Source organism: Thermobia domestica, chromosome 1 (assembly GCF_964235325.1).
Source record: "Thermobia domestica chromosome 1, izTheDome1.hap1.1, whole genome shotgun sequence".
In the NCBI taxonomy this organism is placed as follows: domain Eukaryota; kingdom Metazoa; phylum Arthropoda; class Insecta; order Zygentoma; family Lepismatidae; genus Thermobia; species Thermobia domestica.
Window position 1 is genome coordinate 219,263,751 of NC_137454.1, and position 18,478 is coordinate 219,282,228.

Below are 18,478 nucleotides of genomic sequence, written 5' to 3' on the forward strand. Positions count from 1 at the left end.
ATATAGGAATAGAGACACATTATTTAACATGCATATAGTACTTTCTGTTAATTTCGCTGCAGCCAGAATAAAAAATAGGACTCAAAAGTTATAAACATTCCTATCCAATGTTATAAAATTCTTAAATGTTGAAGATTTCTTTGTATATTTTGTCAATTCTGGCCCAAATATTCAGTTTTTGCATCTCTTAAATGGTAATTTAATCTGATCACATGTTAAAAAGTCGATATACAAATTATAACTGAAAAATTATCCTCATATTACTTCGTAATTAATCAGTAAAACATTTTTTTACCCTCTTTAACTTCTCTCTATCCTCTCTCTCTCTCTCTCTCTCTCTCTCTCTCTCTCTCTCTCTCTCTTTCTTTCTTTTTTTAATTGACTGTTTCCTCATCTATTATGAAAGTCAAACTATGATCTGAAATACTGTAAGGAACTTAATATCTTCAATAAGAACAGCAAGTACACTTGATTTCTTTTTCTTTTTCTTAACCCATTTTCATGAAATTACACAACTGTTTGACAACGATTCTTTGTAAGAAACTGAAAAATAACTATAAGTTAGCAACATTGAAAATGAGACTAATAACAGTTGATTCTTCCATAAGCAAATAGTACACAACAACTGCAATATATTATGCTAATTAATGTATTGTTAAGGCGTAGTAAGAACATTTAGGATCCGACTCAAAGTGTGTATCTATATGGGATCGAAATCTTGAACCAAAATCGAATTTGTAAAAGAAAACTGTTATAACAAATGACAAAACACGCGAAGTGCGCGCGACAATTTAAATATGTCGCCCAAGGAAGCCAGCGGGTTACCTGCCGCTCCGAGTTATTCTGTTAAACATAAACAAGACAAACCCGAAAGTGCAGAAGAAAAGAAAATAGTTTATCAAACGATATCAACGTTGTTCAGTTCACTTAAAGAAAATTAAGACTTTAAGTACTAATTTTCATGTTCTCATAGAATAGTATATATAGGCCTTCATTATTTATTTACTTACTTTGTAGTACTGAAGTTACTATTTGTATGTTCGCATGCTATACAATGTAAGAAAGCAGATCAACAAATTGAACTTAAGGGGAAAAGTACCATCTGTGTCATGGATATGCGGTGTAATGATTTAGGTAATTGATGAAAAAGAAATAATCTCCCATAATGATAAATATCCTTGCTGTTACATACCAGAGCCATCTCTTTATCGTTCAGTTGATAATTTGACATAATTGATTGTAGTTTTATCTGAAATCACAATTTGGACAAAAATAACAATGTTCAGTTGCTCTTAAAGGAGGGGGGAATTATATAATATTGGGTATTTTGCCCCATATTGCTGCGATGGTGTGAGAGTAAGACGAGTAATGCACATCGTAGTGGCAGAATTACATGCACGTGCTGCAGCAGAAATATTGCGGGAAACAGACGAAACAATTTCCTCTTCACCAATCAGCAAATACTCTTGCGCGCAGTGATATAACATCGAGTTACGCGGTTTGTTTTTGAAAGGTGCAAAGGACTGCGAAAAACGCTTTAGTACTTTTTGAAGAGGTATACAACCCCGCACAGTGATTATTATCTTATTCGACATCTTTTATATGCGTGTATGTGTATTGACCTGCCACGTGGTAGGTAGTGAGACGTCTTTTACATACTCTTGTCAACTCAGTTTACGTCATAAAATGTCCGTGAATTCCTAACATCTTTTGGGGAATTCTTGCGCCGCCATTGCACAAATCTGAAAACTGCAAATTTGGATAGAGCAGGTTAGGATCCTTTGATGATATCATGCCGCATCACGTCTACGCTCAGTAGTCTGTGCAATATTTAACTCTAAAGTTCGTTTTCCCATGCTTTCAGCAGCTTATAACAGGTAAACGACGCGATTTTCGCCCTATGTTTATTAGAACTTTTTTGTTTGTTTTGCTCTCAGGAATCACCCTTCTGCTTTTGTACAACGAATTCATCGCCATACACTATATATATATATATATATAGGGTGAGTCAAAAGTCCTTGGACACGTGCATAAGTTTGAAAATCGACGGGAAAAGTAAAAAGTGATGATGGGGGAACAAGAGGTTTGATGAGGGGCCGCAACTTTTGGAGTGTATGTCATTCATGGCAGCCATCTTGAAATCCGCCATTTTGGATTCTGTCAATTTTTTAAAATGAGAACGGGGTATATGACACATCAAATAACATTAGCTTGAGCTCAGGAATTTGGTGGCGTAATTTGTTTTTGTCTATCTTGTACAGTTTAGAAGTTATTAATGTTCAAAGGTGGGAAATTACCTAGATACTGAATGCTACAACACATGTTCTACGTGTTGTCCATCCAGTGCAATGCACAACTGTAGTCGCCGCAACCACTCTGTTCCATAGTGTGGAGGGGTTCCATCGTGCTGAAAATAAGATGGAAAAATGCCGTCAGCGTTCATTGTGGCAGGGAACACAAGGTCCTGCAGCAGCATCAGATACTGTGGTGCAGTTAAGGTGTTGTAAATGATAAATGGCCCAATGATACGGGTGTCCCATATGCCACACCACTCCATCACCTTCGCGGGACTATGTTCTCGACGCGGGTCAACCCAGTTCGGATTTGCGTCACTCCAGTATCGACAATTATGTCGATTAACCTCCCCGTTCAAAGTGAAATACGCCTCGTCGCTGAACAGTATGCCCTTGGCAAACGCAGGATCCAGTTCATGTTCAGTTTCCCACATGCAGAACTCCAACCGGCGATCAGGGCCATCCTCGTTCAGTTTATGTTGGATGTGCAACTTGTAAGGGTGCCACTAATTGGCGTGCAATAAACGTACAACGGAGGATTGGCTTATTGCACATGCTTGGAACACACGACGGGTGCTTCGTTTAGGACTTTTCGCAAGCGACACAACAACCGCCGTTGCAGTTTCTTCATTGGTGGCAGCCTTTGGTCGCCCACTACGTGCCCTATCTTGAACAGAGCCCGTCTCCCGGAATTTGGTGATCACGTTAGCCACCGTGCTGTGCGATACCGGTTCTCTGGGTGCCATCTGTTGCAGTCAGCTGCTATTGTTCGGTAGCTGCGTTCCCCTGATATAAGGATGATTTCGATCTTCTGTTCACGTGTCAGACCCATTTTAGATCACCTGGAACAAAGAAAGAACTGGGTCAGTATCAAGGTAATTTTCCACCTTTGAACATTAATAACTTATAAACCATACAAGATAGAAAAAAAAAATAAATAAATTACACCACTAAATTCCTGAGCTCAAGCTAGTGTTATTTGATGTGTCATACACCCCCCTTCCTATTTAAAAAAAAATTGACCTGAATCCAAAATGGCGGATTTCAAAATGGCGGCCATGAATGACACACTCCAAAAGTTGTGGCCCCTCATCAAACCTCTGTTACCATCATCACTTTTTACTTTTCCCGTCGATTTTGAAACTTATACAGGTGTCCAAGGACTTTTGACTCACCCTATATATATATATATATATATATATATATATATATATATATATATATATATATATATATATATATATATAGATGGATAGATAGATAGATAGATAAATAGATATAAAAATATTAGTGTCTGACAATTTTACAATGCATTTCAAAATTATAATCAACGTTTCCATTACAGATTTTATTTTGTTACATTCACAACCATCCTTAATACTCATTGAGAATTATTGATGGGTATTGGCCTTAAGTGCAGTGGATACTTGAGATGTATTGATTCTTAATGATATGATTCCTATGTCTCTGGAATATTGAAGGCTTCTTTTCATCTCACCCATAGACCTCACTGTGGCCTGATCTGCATAAGATGGTCGTATCTTTTAGTTTTTCTGAGTAAAGTGATTGAAAACATAGTTTTGTTTCACGCTTGTTTTCATTTGACTTTTCATGTCTTTTAGTCTGCATCTCCTGTGTTCAGTATTCACTGCTGAACTAACTTGTTTCAGGTCTCTTTGCGTCATGTACTTCCTGTACTGACTCGCAAGGCGTTATTTAAAAACCTGCAGAATGGGTTTATTAGGCACGCCCTGATGCAAAACATTGTGGTGAGATGTCATCAACTACAGCAATAGAGCTGTGTCATCGATGTTTGCTGGATGCCGAGACATGTTGAAATTTTGGGGAAACAAATATGCTGCTACAACAGCCAATAATGCTGGATTGTCTGGAGTTGCATTTGAGCACACTCTCCCATGCTCTAATGCCAGTAGCTGTTTCCTCCACTCTACGCGCTAACGGGCAAGCGAATTGAAACCTGATAAACAAAAATAAGCTCCACTCTGTGAAACCTATTTTGGGCAATTGGCAGAAGTACTAATCGCCGACATAAAGCTGATCCTGACACTCATGCGTATCAGATACGCTCATCTTGCACATTCCTGAAGATTGTATTGTATCGTCCCACTAACTGTATTGGGTATCCCGTCTTGTAGGATGTACAAAATACCCAGGTTTCAGAGAGCGTTTAGAACTGCCTAGAAATCTTAGGTTTTTGGAAACAATGCGCTCACTGTCGTTCGTGAGATTGAAACAGTTAACGTTGTTAAGATTTTTATATTTAGGTTTTTCCTGTTAGGTCTTATTATTGTTGCTATTTTTTTTTATCCTGTCATATATTTTGTTTTTATTTTTCAGCCTTTTTGAACTTTTCTTAATTTTTTTTTTACGCGTAATATCTTACTTTGTATGACTTATATGAACACCATTTTTTAGAAGTTTTATTGTGAATTTTTAATGCACAGCATGTGTCGGTGATAACCCTTATCGTGACGGAGACAAATAAGTTTTCTGCTGACGTCCCCCATGAAAAGGAAATCAATCAATCAATTCCCTCTTTTAGACCACAGTTCCGCAGTGTTCTCCCAGTCATATATTTGTCTGGGCCTGATAAAACTGGAATACTAAAAGAAACACACATTTGCAAGGTTAATGTTGTTTTTGGAGTTGAACAGTCCTTTCTAACACCAAGGTTATATAAGATATAGACCTACAGGAGCTCCCCCCTGAAATGAAACTGGACTATCCCGCACCGAAGGTGAACTACGTTTACCAAATAGTCACGAAAGAGCTCTTGCTATATTAGTACTCCACAACCCAATATATATTAACGAGGAAAATGCGTTCTTCTTCTTCTTCTTCTTCTTCTTCTTCTTCTTATTATTATTATTATTATTATTATTATTATTATTATTATTATTATTATTATTATTTGCATTTCCGACGTTCTTTTGAAGAAAAGTAAGTTACGGAAGTAGAAAATGAAATTATATTTTATGTTAATTAAAAAAAATGAAGTCTTATTTTTCTTGTTTTTCTTATTAGAATGGACAGCAATATTAAAACAACGTGGCATGTAAATCCTCATGTTGAGGACAGTGATGAGAAACTTACTACTCATCAGGGTCAGAATTTGATGGCTGTTGCTGCACGTCGTGTTTGGGAAGAGCTGTATGTTTGTAAAAAACCAGCAATTGAAGAGGTACGTATTCTAAAAATTAAAGATAGAAATTGGACTTAAGTTGTTTTGGTCATATGTGTATATTTAGGAGATGAGAAAATATGAAGTCTGCATTGTGATCCTTTAGTTCAACCCTATTTTAAATGAAATAGTGTAGTGGGAAAGAAATTATTCTGTGCGAGGTAATTGAATTCAAGTTTCAGTGTTACGTTGATTGATAATTTTGAAGGCCTTTTTCATCACCGAGGCTGTATGAGACGTAATCTTGAGCTTAACATGTAGTGTTAACGACTGAACTTTCACAGGGAATCGGATAAGTCTCTCATATCAAAGACTACAAGGCTTGTTATTGAATCTCCCAGATCCCAGTATGGTTCGGAACCCGCATTCATAACCTTGGTTTTGCATAAGAATTTAAAGCAAAATTCAGTTACTCTAGAGAGAGTGATACAGGAGACAAAATAAAATGTACTCTACATACTTCGGACTGCACAAACCGCAATATATTGGGTCAGCTAAGAAAGAGTAAAGACCGAACACGAAGAAATTAAAATCAATGTGTACGAAACTTACCACTAAACACAAATGGTAAAATGTGCAAGGTAAATCAATAATAATAAAAATGAAATTTGAATTGCAGTAAATATGAAAATAGAGGAATAGCAAAAGTGCAACAAAAGTTACTGGTGAACAAGATAGTTATACAATAAATAAATACAGAACAGTAAATTTGTAATATCTTTGACATTGAATTTAAGTTTTGTTCCATTAATCAGTATTTCAGAATGATACTCTGTGTTATAAAATCAAGTACAATGCTCGTAATACTTAGGAAGTAATATGTAATTATTTATTCTTTTAATTTTAAATTAGGTCTTCAAAATAACTTTGAATTCAGCAAACAACAAAGCTCCTGATCTGAATATAATAAGGGAACAAGTTTACGAAGCAGCAAATCGTCTATGGTTGAATTACGTGGATATGGAAAAGAAAGCTGCGTACAGAGTGCCATGGGAGTTCCACAATCAAATTCAATCAGTAAGTGCTTCTTGATGTCTATATAAGATTCTAACGTTTGTACCATTCACTCTAGTCTGATTTATTTCAAATCTTGGAAGAACTCGTGAAATATAGACTTTTTAAATTATCTGGGATGTAAGATGTTAAAAAATTGCGCAACGAATTTCGGGTGATTTATTTTAAGATGAAGGAAAAAAGCACTTTAAAAAGTTTTGTGTAAGGGTATAGATGAAGAAAATCTTTAGTAAAAAGTTGAAAAAAAATCACTTTAAGTGAATATATTAAGATTAAACTGAGGAGGGAAGAATTCTTTCTTATATACACCATAATAAAAAAGTGATGGAAGATTCAGTATTTGAAGAAATCACAAGGGAGATCCTACTAATAAAACTTGGACAGAATTGATTTGGAGACAATATTTTCCTCTTTTGACATTGAATAAGTACAGGAATGGTGGGGAACACCTTTTCATTTTTAAGATGAAGTAAAACTACATCACATTGAATTCCTGAAACTTGAATGACATACAAAGGTAGGAAATTTTGTCAGAATTTTTACGGCATGCGGACGCCAATTTGATCATCTCTGCTTGTAAAAAGTATTTTTAGATGATCCTTATTCCACTGATAATCCTGGGGTCCATTTTTGAAGCTTGAAATTGCTCTCTGCAGCTTTTTCTGTGGATCATCGTACTGGAATCAGGCTCTCTCGTTTCGAGGTAACATTGGTTATTGGCACAAGAAGTAATGTTAGATGATTTCACTGCCATTATCGTCTTCTAAGAAATAAGGGCAATTCTGTTGGACACTGACAACCTCACACCGAACAGTTACCATCGGGCTGTGGAAAGCTCAGTGATAATGCTCACGGAGATCTTTAAGTATTGATTAGTGTTAATTTTACTTATTTAACTGTGTCATCGTATCATCATGAGGAAAGGTATGTTTTTATCAGAAAAATAGTTCACCCCTTCATTATCATATTGGAAGAAATGTAGCAGAGCTGCATAGTTTTCAACTTTTAGTTATTTATCTGTCGTTGTACCACTTGGATTTTGTGGGAAACAGAATGTAAGGTCTTCATTGTCCAGTAAATATTTCATCGTGTCACACAGGTTTAAAGCCGCATCATGTCTCCTCAGGGGCCTTTGGAACTTAGGGAGGTTACATTTAACACTGATCTTTCTTTAAACTTCGATACCTATAAAAGAATCGTCTTATGTAATGGTGGTCACGTCAATTTGAACACCTAAGAAATTTTCGCTGAGTACTGTTACGGGCTGTTGGAACGTAAGACGCTCTATGACAGCAATGCGGACAGAAGTCGACGAATGCCTCATGACAAACTATACTCCCAAATAGAGGCTATCATTTACCAGTCGTGTAGGACAGTGATGGTTATCTATGGCGTCAGACCAAACACGAAGAAATTAAAATCAATGTGTACGAAACTTACTACTAAACACAAATGGTAAAATGTGCAAGGGAAATCAATAATACGGAAAGTATTTCTGCCCATTCCTTAAATATCCATCTGTTTTGAATTTAAAGATTTTTGAAGGTCTTGGCAACATCATTTCCCCGCAATTTTCTTTGTTACACGCGCAAACTCTGAACAAGAGCGGCGTAAAGGGGAGGGAAATTAAAAAATAAAGTAAATGATAGTTCAAAAGTTTTTGAGTAGTACACATAATAATAATGTCAATGCTTAAGCCTTATTGGCCGTTTGGTGAAAAATGTTTCACAAAAGTTATGAACTGGGAAAACAAAAAGACGCGATTCCTTCTCAGTGCCAATCGATATGTAATATCCTTTTAAAAAAAAAAAAAAAAAGTTGTAAGAGCCAACGATAATTTTGTGTTAAATTTAATTAACGATAGTGTGTAGTATTATCTTGCTAGTCATAATGAAAGGCTTGATATTATAGTATCGGTTCCACTTTGGGTAGCGTGGATCTCGTAAAGCACCATTTTCATGTTAATAGAAACATTTGGTCTTGTCGATTTTCTCAAACTACACGTGAGGAGCATGTCAGCATGTCATTTTGCTGAACTCTTATATGCTTAATGTTTGGATTTTTTTTTTCATCCCTACACGTTGACAATAGTGAACTCATCCACGGGAGGAGGGAGTAAATCCATACAAACTTCGTAACGGTCTCAAGTCCGGTAAAATGATAATTAACGTTAGGAAGGTCGTGTGGTCGTAAAAGCTACGCCAAAACCATCATGGTGAGTCCTCTAAATAAATAAAGCCTCTAAAATTGCTAACCCACACCGCGTAAGCAATTCATAGAGGTTTCACCCGACTTCTGTGAGAAATGGGCAAGGGCTACCGAGTAGAGGACAGTCTCGGTTAAATAACCTAGTCTACATGAGAGTAAGAGTGGGAACATGTAATGTCGGGACGAGAAAGAGAGATTGTAGATCTGATGGAAAGAAGAAAGTTTGGGATCTTTTGCTTGCGAGAAACAAGATGGAAGAGTAGTGAGGTAAGAGACCTAGGAGGTGGCTACAAGTTGCTGTATAGTGGAGCGAATCGACAAGGAAGGAACGGCATGGGGTTCTTCCTTCTAGTATTGTGAATAGAAGGAGCAACAGAGTGATGAATATCAAAATATTTAGGAACGAAACAATCAATGTAGTGTGCACATATGCTCCCCAGTTAGACTGAGAGAAAGAAGAAAAATCAGAATTCTGGTAGGATTTGAACTACGAACTTCGTGGCATCGCGATAGAGGAAAGAATAATTATAAGTGGTGATCTGAATGGGCATGACAGTAGAAGCAGGGATGGTATTGAGAGAATACATGGTGCCTGGGGTGTGGAAGAAAAAAACGAAGAAAGAGGAAGAGTGATAAACTTTGCGACTTTATTCGATTTGACGATTTGCAATACCTAGGTGTGTATATATATATATATATATATATATATACTATGACTATACAGTTGCAATTAAAAGTACATCTTCACTTCATACATCTTCGTGTATCGATGAATCCGGAACTAATAGATGTCTTAATGCAAACATCGATAACCTAAGCAGAATTACGTTCTCTGGGCGTCAATGTAAACTAGGCTCAGAAATAATCCTTTACTTCTAAAAGAATATACACAAAATGGATGTGCAATTTTATGGATGCCAGCACAAGAAAGGAAAATAGCTGGAACACTTTCAAGACTTTTGTTACTTTATTTTGTAATGGTAAAAACATTCTTGTGCGAAATATTATGTAGTACTTTTATAAAGTAAGTTTTCTGTAGAAAGTCCGTTTTTGAGATGAAGTGAGTTAAAGAACTTAATCTGAACCTCCATAATTGAAGGAAACTTTAAGCAGACTGAATACGAACAGTCTGGTAGTATGCTCACGGGCATATTACTATACCGAAGTCACGAAAATGTTCTTCATATTCTTAATGATTTAGTTTTCATAATTAAAATAAATAGAAAAAAAAAAAAAAAGATTCATACTGGAATAAAAACCTGAGTAAAAATAAATCTTCCTGTTATATCAAATTGCTTTTCAGTTAAAATTATTATTATTTTTTTTTTATCTGTGAATTAATTTTAGTATTAATAAAGTGAGCATAAAAAGAAACTTGTAACTCTGATTTACAGAAAATACAAAAAGTCACTGGGGGTTTAACTCGGCTGGCCAGCAGAACGAAAGTAAAGAAGGAGGATACTGTAAGAATCCGATATTCCAACATTCCTATGTCAGAAATTCAGTCATGGACCATGAACCATATTGGTGTGGTGAAAGATTTGGTTGATTTCCAAACTAAACATTATCAACAGGTAAGTCCTATACGTGTGTAATCATTTCATGTATATCCGAAGTAGAAATCAAAAAGAATTTACTTCATATATATCACAAGTATCATACATTATAAGCTCTTTCTCTAAATACTTCATTAGACAGGGGAGATAGGTGCATTTAAGAATAAAAGTGAAAAGTAAAAGACAAGAAAAATAGCTCCCAGGTCGGTACCATATTGGGAAACAGGCTGAAGTTAGGGGATTGCGGGGAGGATGATAAAACTAATTGGACGGACAAGTGTAAAAGTGCAGAAGATCGAAGGAGTAATAAATGAAAAAATGTATACGAGTAATATAGGAAGAGAAAATTGAAAAAATAAGAATGTACAATAATGAGAAAAATAACGGAGAAAAGAGTAACAAATATATAAGTTATGAAAATAATAAAAATAATGGGAGATAATGCAGAATGTAAAATATGTTAAATAAATAATAGAAAAGAAATGGATATAAAAGGTGTGTAGAAAACGAAGTGAGTGTAGTAATGTAGAGTATTATAGATAGTTAAAACCGGGCGGAGGGAGAGCGAGGATAAAATGATAATAAGTGTTCCTATCTGTCTGAGAAACATTGTGTGTCGAGACTTACCGCGGAAGTAGTGGTCAAATGTACTTTTGAGATGGATTGTGTTTCTGGGACAGGTGGATGGGAAATTTGAGGGCTGTAACAATATAATGATGTTCCGCCAACACACAGCACTCCACAACGGGTGCATTGAAGAACGTAAGTATGGTTGGAAGAATCGCAGTTACTGGAATAGTGGTAAATTTGTATATTATCTACGTGATACGGTATTGGAAAGTTAAATTGGTATCGATTTGTGGAGGTACGAGTTTTTCTTCAAAGAATCAGTTTACATAATGAAAGTGTGGAAGTTGGTAGAACTTCCATAACCATTTTAGGTCGGTTCGGAAAGTTTTTTGGTTGCAGATGAGATGGTGAATATGAAATAAATAAGATTAATTAGTTTCTAGGGAATCTAGGCTGGGGTTATATTGGATAAGGAAGATAGGAGTAAAGGAGTTTACTGTCTTTTGCACAACTGTGTTGTTCGGGGAAGATTGAGGAGATACTCCGATTTGGAACGTGTTTACGAGAGATTTATATTTCTGTTTGAGGAACGATGTGATGGAACAGACATGGGTTCCCCAAATGGGCAAGGCATAGGGTAGGGAACGTTTGATGTTAGATTGGGAGCTCTTGAAGTGGTGGTGTTATGTTTTGTAGAATTGCTTCGTACTTCAGTTTCAAGACTTCCATTTTCCAGTCTAGTATCCTCATCCAGGGAGGTGACTATATGGTTAGGGAAACACGAGGTGAATTTGACAGGGTACTTATTATTTAAGGTTGTAAGAATGATTCAGTAATGGTTGACCGTGGGTCAATATTAGGAGAATGTCTATGAATCAAATCCAGAGGAAAGGTTAAACTGAGCTGAGGATTTTTTCCAGGCGCTCGAATTATTATGTTGATGTATGAGAGGGTCCATGCTAATGCCCACTCCGGTGCCCCTGATGTGGCTCATGGGTTTTCTCGGGGTTCTCCCGTTTCCTCCCACTTTCTTCATTCCACCATTTCACTCATTTCTCATTATCACCGTCTCCTTTAGCCTAACCGGCATAACCGTGGGATGTTAAATTTAAAGATTTCATTTTTCATTTTATTTTTTTTTGCCCCTGATGTGAAGATAGTAGTTATTTTCTAATGTGAAAACATTATCTTTACTGAGAAAAATTGGATTAGAAATTGTTGTCGGTTTTTAGGATTGGAGGTGTGCTTTTAGCAATCCTTCAAGTGTGCTGAGAGCATGAGTAAACGGGGTATTGGTGTATGATGAGGTTTCATCTGTGGAGGCTGGAATGGTCTTAGGAGACAGGGATTCGGTAATGAAGCAAGGTAATGAGGTTGAACGTGGTTGTAAAGGAAAGCAGAGATGTTTGTTAAGGCTACCAATCTGAGTAACCGGATTATGGATAAAATTGTTTTGGGTGTTTTTGGAATAAGGTCCAACATGTTTGCTTCAGATCAGGTCTCCAGTGGGCTATGATTGACTAGGTAAAATGCTGTTTTGACGTGCCGTCCGGCCGTGGATGAATCTTTCATAATGTCTTCAGTTTGGTGGCTTTAAATCAATCAAAGCGTCTAAGATACATCCTTTGATTTGTTTCTTGGCTGTGACATGTAGTTTTATTTTATTTCTGGCTGTTAATGACGGGCAGCTATTATGTATTGTTTGGTTTTCTGGTCATGAAGCATGAGTAACCCGGCGGGAGCCCACGTGGTTCGGATTCCACGTTAATCAGTAGGTCCACGTCTCATATAGCCTCGCTGCTGAAACGGACGTTAAACTCAAAATCAGTTAATCAATCAAAGCATGAGTAACCCCCGTTTTGTTTAGCCAAAGAGGGTTTTTGAATTCTTTGCCGAAGCGGCAAGCAATATAAGTGATTTCTGAAATGTCTGTTCAACTATATAAGTACGAGTATTTAGTATAATAAATATTATGAACAGAATATTGTATATCATTATTAACATAGTTCAATAATATATTTATTCAACTTATATCAGTGTTCATTGTATTTAGCTGAATAAGAATTCAGAATAAGCTAAAATATACATTTTGATGTTATTGTCTTGTGTGTACACATGCTGAATTGAGTGATCTGTAATTACAGTTGGTCTTCCGTGATAGATTGAGACGTGAGTAACTAAACGCTAGTGACAGGGAGGTACAAAAATAAATGGATGGTTTCTCTGTCTACAAAATATACGTATATATTTTGTTGATTGTACAAATTTAATTGTCAAGGTTTGTTCTTAAAGAATTGTAGAATAAAAATTTTGAAGATAAAATGGGTGTGATTTTAAAATAATTTTAATACTTGTCTTTATTATAAAGACAGTTGTTCCAGAAGAGGTTTGTAATACTTAAGTTTTTCGTTTTTCAGAGCCAGCAACATATGCAGAAGTATGTGTTTGAAGAGTGGCTTCAAACAGAAGCTGAACTCACTAGAGAAAGAGGACTGTGGGGCCCAATGACAGGAACCGGGTAAGTAGTAAAATGCTAATATCTACAGATATAATAATAATTTGATGTATTGCAATATACAATATTTCTCAAAAACATTTAACATTTCATGTACTACGACTGTCTGATATTAGAGCTGTATGGTACTGTGAATAATGTGCGAGGCGCTATAGTAATTAGCCATTGTGTGAAGTTCGAGACCTCTGATTTTCAAAGGTGGGAAATTGTGGTTGTGAAGTTAATTAATGCAAATTTGTTAGGTTTATTTAAAGTAAGTATCCAACGTGGTGGTGCGTACAGAACTCGTTGCAAGACATCAACAGAGAAGGATAATAATGGATGGGTCCTAACCATAGGAAGAGATTGCTGAGCGATGATGATTTTAGAACCAATGCGGCATAACAGACTAAAGATCTCAACCAGCGTCTGACCGATCGTTTTTTATAGCTATTGCCCGACGAGAACAACATTAACTTAACATCTTCTGTCGGACTGCGATTTTGAAACGTTTCGTCACCGCTGCCAACGTGGTTGCGCAAAAAATATGGTGTCTAGAACATAACCACCGAAGATTGGGAGAGAAGAATAATGTGATCCGATGGGTAACCTTTCTTGTTTCCAACAGAGGTGGTTTGTGTAACATTGTTCTTCCGGATGCCCAAACATGCGTATGCCCTGGACTACCTACTCCCTATTGTTGAACATGGAGTGATCTGTGCTGGTGTTGACCGCATCATGCGATTTCTTTAGTTCTAGTATTACTCTTAAAGGAAGAATTACTACCGTCGACTTTCGCGACATTTTAGGTGACGAGCTGCATACTGTGGTAGAGATGTTCCCTAACAACGATGCAATCTTCCAAGATGATAATGGTTCAATATACATAGACAGACCTGTTTATGCGTGGTTTGTGAAACATCAGAATTAACTTCAGTATTGCCTCTAATCTGCTTAATCCATCGACTTAATTATTATTGAATATCAATGATCAGTTTTAGAGCAATAAGTCGGGCGCAAATTCCCCCAATCTCTGGAGTAACAGAGTACTGCCCTGCAAGAAGAATGATGCACTATTCTTTTGGAAACGAGTCACGTATGATGATTTACTATGCCTCAATTCCACGATTAATACACACTGAACTCCGCGATTAATACAGGCTCAAAGTATGGTCTGACATCGTATTAATCAGGTTTAAGTTGCGTTTTGTAAGGTGTTGATTATTTTGGTAACTGTTTGGGTGTTTAATTTTTGTAATAAATAGTGCAGCTGTTTTCTGATTTTATTACGAACTCGTCAATATTAGTACTTTTTGACAGTGTGTGTGCTGGAAGGATTTTGCGATTTTTTTTCTGTATGGTTCTTACGGACTGTAAATTACAGAAATATATATATAGTTATATAAATCCTCATGTTTCAAAAAATTCACGAAATTTTAGTAAGAGTTACCGTGCGATTTAACCTACACTTGTGGATGTATATCTGTCTGACTATTCCATAATAATTATCATAAAATTGTTCCGATTTTTAATAAAATTTGAGTGCCGAGACTATGAATATGATCCGCCTATTTGTAACAATGAAAATGTAAACATATACAAGACTATGAGTATAATCTGCCTATTTATAACCTATTTGTAACAATCATCTAATTTTCTGGTGAATAATTTTGACAATATTAATCGCAATTAAAGAAATCGAAGGATTAGGATATGAAAATACTAACTGATATAGATTCACATAATTCAGAAGATTTTTTTTTAAATATATATATTTCAATGGACAACAAACTGAATCATTAGTAGCACTACACTCACATATAAGCTAGTCAAATCAAAACATGACTAAGTGACATAAACGGAAAGTTGGAAAGAGTGAATTAATATTAATATACAAAAAAAAAAAAAAAAAAAAAAAAAAAAAAAAAAAATGCTAATATTATGTAAAAATTAACACTAGGAAAAATCAAAAATAGGATTGCTACATACAGCTTCTCAGAGCATATCTGTGTTTATTTTGTTTTGTCATACAATATTTATTCGCGTATATTTATTGCATGATCTTTTTAAAATCAGTACTGGTGTTACATAGACAAGCAGATCTAAAATCACGTAAGTATGACTGAAAGACCATATATATTTCACATATATTCAGACATTTTTTACTAATTTAAATAATATTTTTCAGGTTAGACAAATGGATGCTTGATATGACAGAAGGCCCTTGCCGTATGAGGAAGAAAATGATGAAAAATGACATGTTCTATATTCATTACCCTTACCGCCCAGAACTTGACTCTGGAGACAATGTAAGTAAAATTTGATATGAATTAATAGGTAATGTTAATTTATGCAATCTACTGCAGCTTATTGTAGATTGATTAAAAGAAAGATGTCGAAAACATGTAATATTTCTACTCTTGGCCATATGCATGTTATCGTTAGATATTTTCAATGAGTTGATTATCTATACATTTTGAAATTTGACTTCATAGTAGAAGCCATTGTATATACCTAAAAGGTAATATTGAAGTACATGCTCGATGCTCGGGAGGATTTTGTTGAACTTAGCGTCCTTTCACAGCACCGATGCTATATGAGAGTAAATCTACAGTCTAAAGTATAATCTATACCATCATAATGCGTTCAAATTTCAATGCTTTCCCACTAGAAATCGAATCCGTGCGACGTGCAGAAAAGATGCGCGCGCTAGCAACTAGACCGACTGGGAGGACTACTAAATGAAAGCTTTAATTTAACGTCCCGTGGTTATACGCTTCAAACTGAAAGAAGCGAGTGATCAACGAAAATGAACGATTACGGAAGAATTGATAGAATGAGGATGTAGAATCCTCGGAAGACCTATGGAAACAATATTTTTCTACCACAAACCCAAGGCCTGGCGTAGAACCTCGAGCACCTACATATATAATCGTATTTGAGGGATGCTTAGTCAGCAAATCGCTAATCTAACTTTCGTTGTTACTGATTTTGTTGACGGAAATTCGCTTTCTCTTTTCATGTAGCTCTTGAATTGTCTCCACGACGCTAGGTAAATGCTGCACTGACATTATTGTCTTATTTCCTTCAATGATCATCCATCTAAGTTCTGACTAGACCGTGCACTGCTTGACTTACGTGATCTCGTGGCTAAAGGAGACCCATTAACCCGATTTTAACACTCCCTCGAATATAATACTCTCCTAAGTTTTTGATATGATTTTAATATACAAATAAGAATACACAGGATCAAATATAATACGTATTTTAAAAATATTATGTAAAGAAAAACTTACAAATGTAAAGCTGTCTGTAAGATTTAAATTCAAGTCTGTGTTGTACATTCTTTTTCTTCTGGTGACTTCATTCGCATTGCAGTCCTGCGTTGTATAAAATAAACATATTTTTTCAAGAGTGAAGGACTAGGCTGAGATTATAGTACGAGCATTTTCTTACGAAACTTTTACACGTATGTTTTTTCTTTAATAATTAAAAACGTATACTATACTCGGGCTAGTACGGTACATTGAAAAACGTGCTATATAATAGTGAATGTTGTACAGTTTATGGATATCTATGCTACAAGTGGAAAAACAGATATTAACATATATTTTTAATTGTTATTGGAAGCAGGTTTGGGTACAGTGACTTAATAGTATGATGTTCTTTTCTAATTTGGTTCAGTAGTCGGCTCTGTGAGTTTTGATGAACATCGTGTTTGTGGATTTTCCTTGTTTCCTTCCACTATCTTGATTCCACTCACCCTTTTATCATCATGCAACTAAATGTTTCACGCGTCTTCTTTATGGCGCATCTCCGGACGCAAAAAGGTTAAATTTTAGTTTGATTTAAATGTTCATGTATAAAGTAATTAATAGCGTATCTTTCATTTAGATACTTCTAATTAAAAACTTTTTCGTTTTAGGAGTATGATGGTATAATTAAAATGATATCTATCGTTATTCTTTCTTTCATTGCAGAAATCTTTGAAATACAAAGTTGCTACGAGTCATGACAGCAAAGAGTACTACCAGAAATATCGACCTCAAACAATGTTTGAAAGAGAGCGAGACATGATTATGGAAGCACTTCCTGCTGAAGAAATCTCAACAGATATTAACATACCTGAAAATGGGGAAGAAATGAGAGAAATAGGTACATGGTTTTGTAATTTCTTGTTGAGCAAATAACTGTCATAGTTTGATTTTCGTTCCTTTAATATTACAATATGTACTACAGTACTGTTTTTGAACTGGTCTGTGAGTTGTGGCTTAGTACTTAACATAATTGTGAGAGTAATGTCAGGAATATATGAGCTTATTGTAAGAAGTAGTGATACGTTTAACTTAACTTGATTGAATCCGTAACACCCACTTGTGTACGATTCTCCGTTTTGCACAGGGTGTTGGTCCAGACTTTTTTTTTTTTTTTTTTTAAATCTTAAATTTCGTGCAATGTTCAAAGGTTTATAGTACTATGACTATTTGTTCTTTCTGGCAAGAGTGACATACACTTTTGTTGTCAGTTTATCTCTTGATGTTGGATAGTACTGGTTGTGTGGTTTTAGTAGTATACGACGATTTTCCATTCTTGAATTTTTCAGTTACTTTATGTACTTACGTATTTCATGTCAGTTTGGTATACATAGATACCAGGTTAATTAATAATGACGGAAAATAGCGTAAAATTAGAGATCCAGGACGAGTTGAATGGATAAAAACTAAGGGTACATTGTTATACATATTTTGTTCTTCGTTGTCAGTATTTATACAGATAGAAATTATGATCTTGTCTTCGATTTAAATGCAGTGTAAAGGACGTAAAATACATCAATCCTTAAAGGAATATGAGAAGTTAAAATTATTGTATTTGTGATGAAATTGAGCGTCTCTTTCCACCACCGAGGCTTTGAGTCATAGACATACAGTTTATGTCTATATATACAGTTTATCTAAATATACGTTCTAATAAGAAAAAGTACAGTTTATATACAGATAATAAAATGTGTAGTTTCTTCATCGTTCAAAAATACAGGGTGTCTTATCTAAACCGCAGGTTGGAATCAGGTATAGGCTAACTTTGAACGGAATGAGGTAACGTATAAATGATACACTAATTTTTACCTTGATCCATGTAGATA

The 18,478-nt window shown here is 35.5% G+C and overlaps 1 protein-coding gene across 1 annotated transcript in view; it reads left to right on the forward strand.

The window, feature by feature from the left end:
* Positions 1-18,478, forward strand: part of bchs (WD repeat and FYVE domain containing 3 bchs) — a 232,287-nt gene that overhangs the window by 141,479 nt on the left and 72,330 nt on the right. The window contains exons 35-40 of the mRNA XM_081770205.1: positions 5,340-5,496; positions 6,349-6,513; positions 10,113-10,292; positions 13,262-13,362; positions 15,527-15,647; positions 17,319-17,493. Of these exons, the coding sequence (XP_081626331.1) occupies positions 5,340-5,496; positions 6,349-6,513; positions 10,113-10,292; positions 13,262-13,362; positions 15,527-15,647; positions 17,319-17,493 (899 nt within the window). The remainder of the gene's footprint in view (positions 1-5,339; positions 5,497-6,348; positions 6,514-10,112; positions 10,293-13,261; positions 13,363-15,526; positions 15,648-17,318; positions 17,494-18,478) is intronic.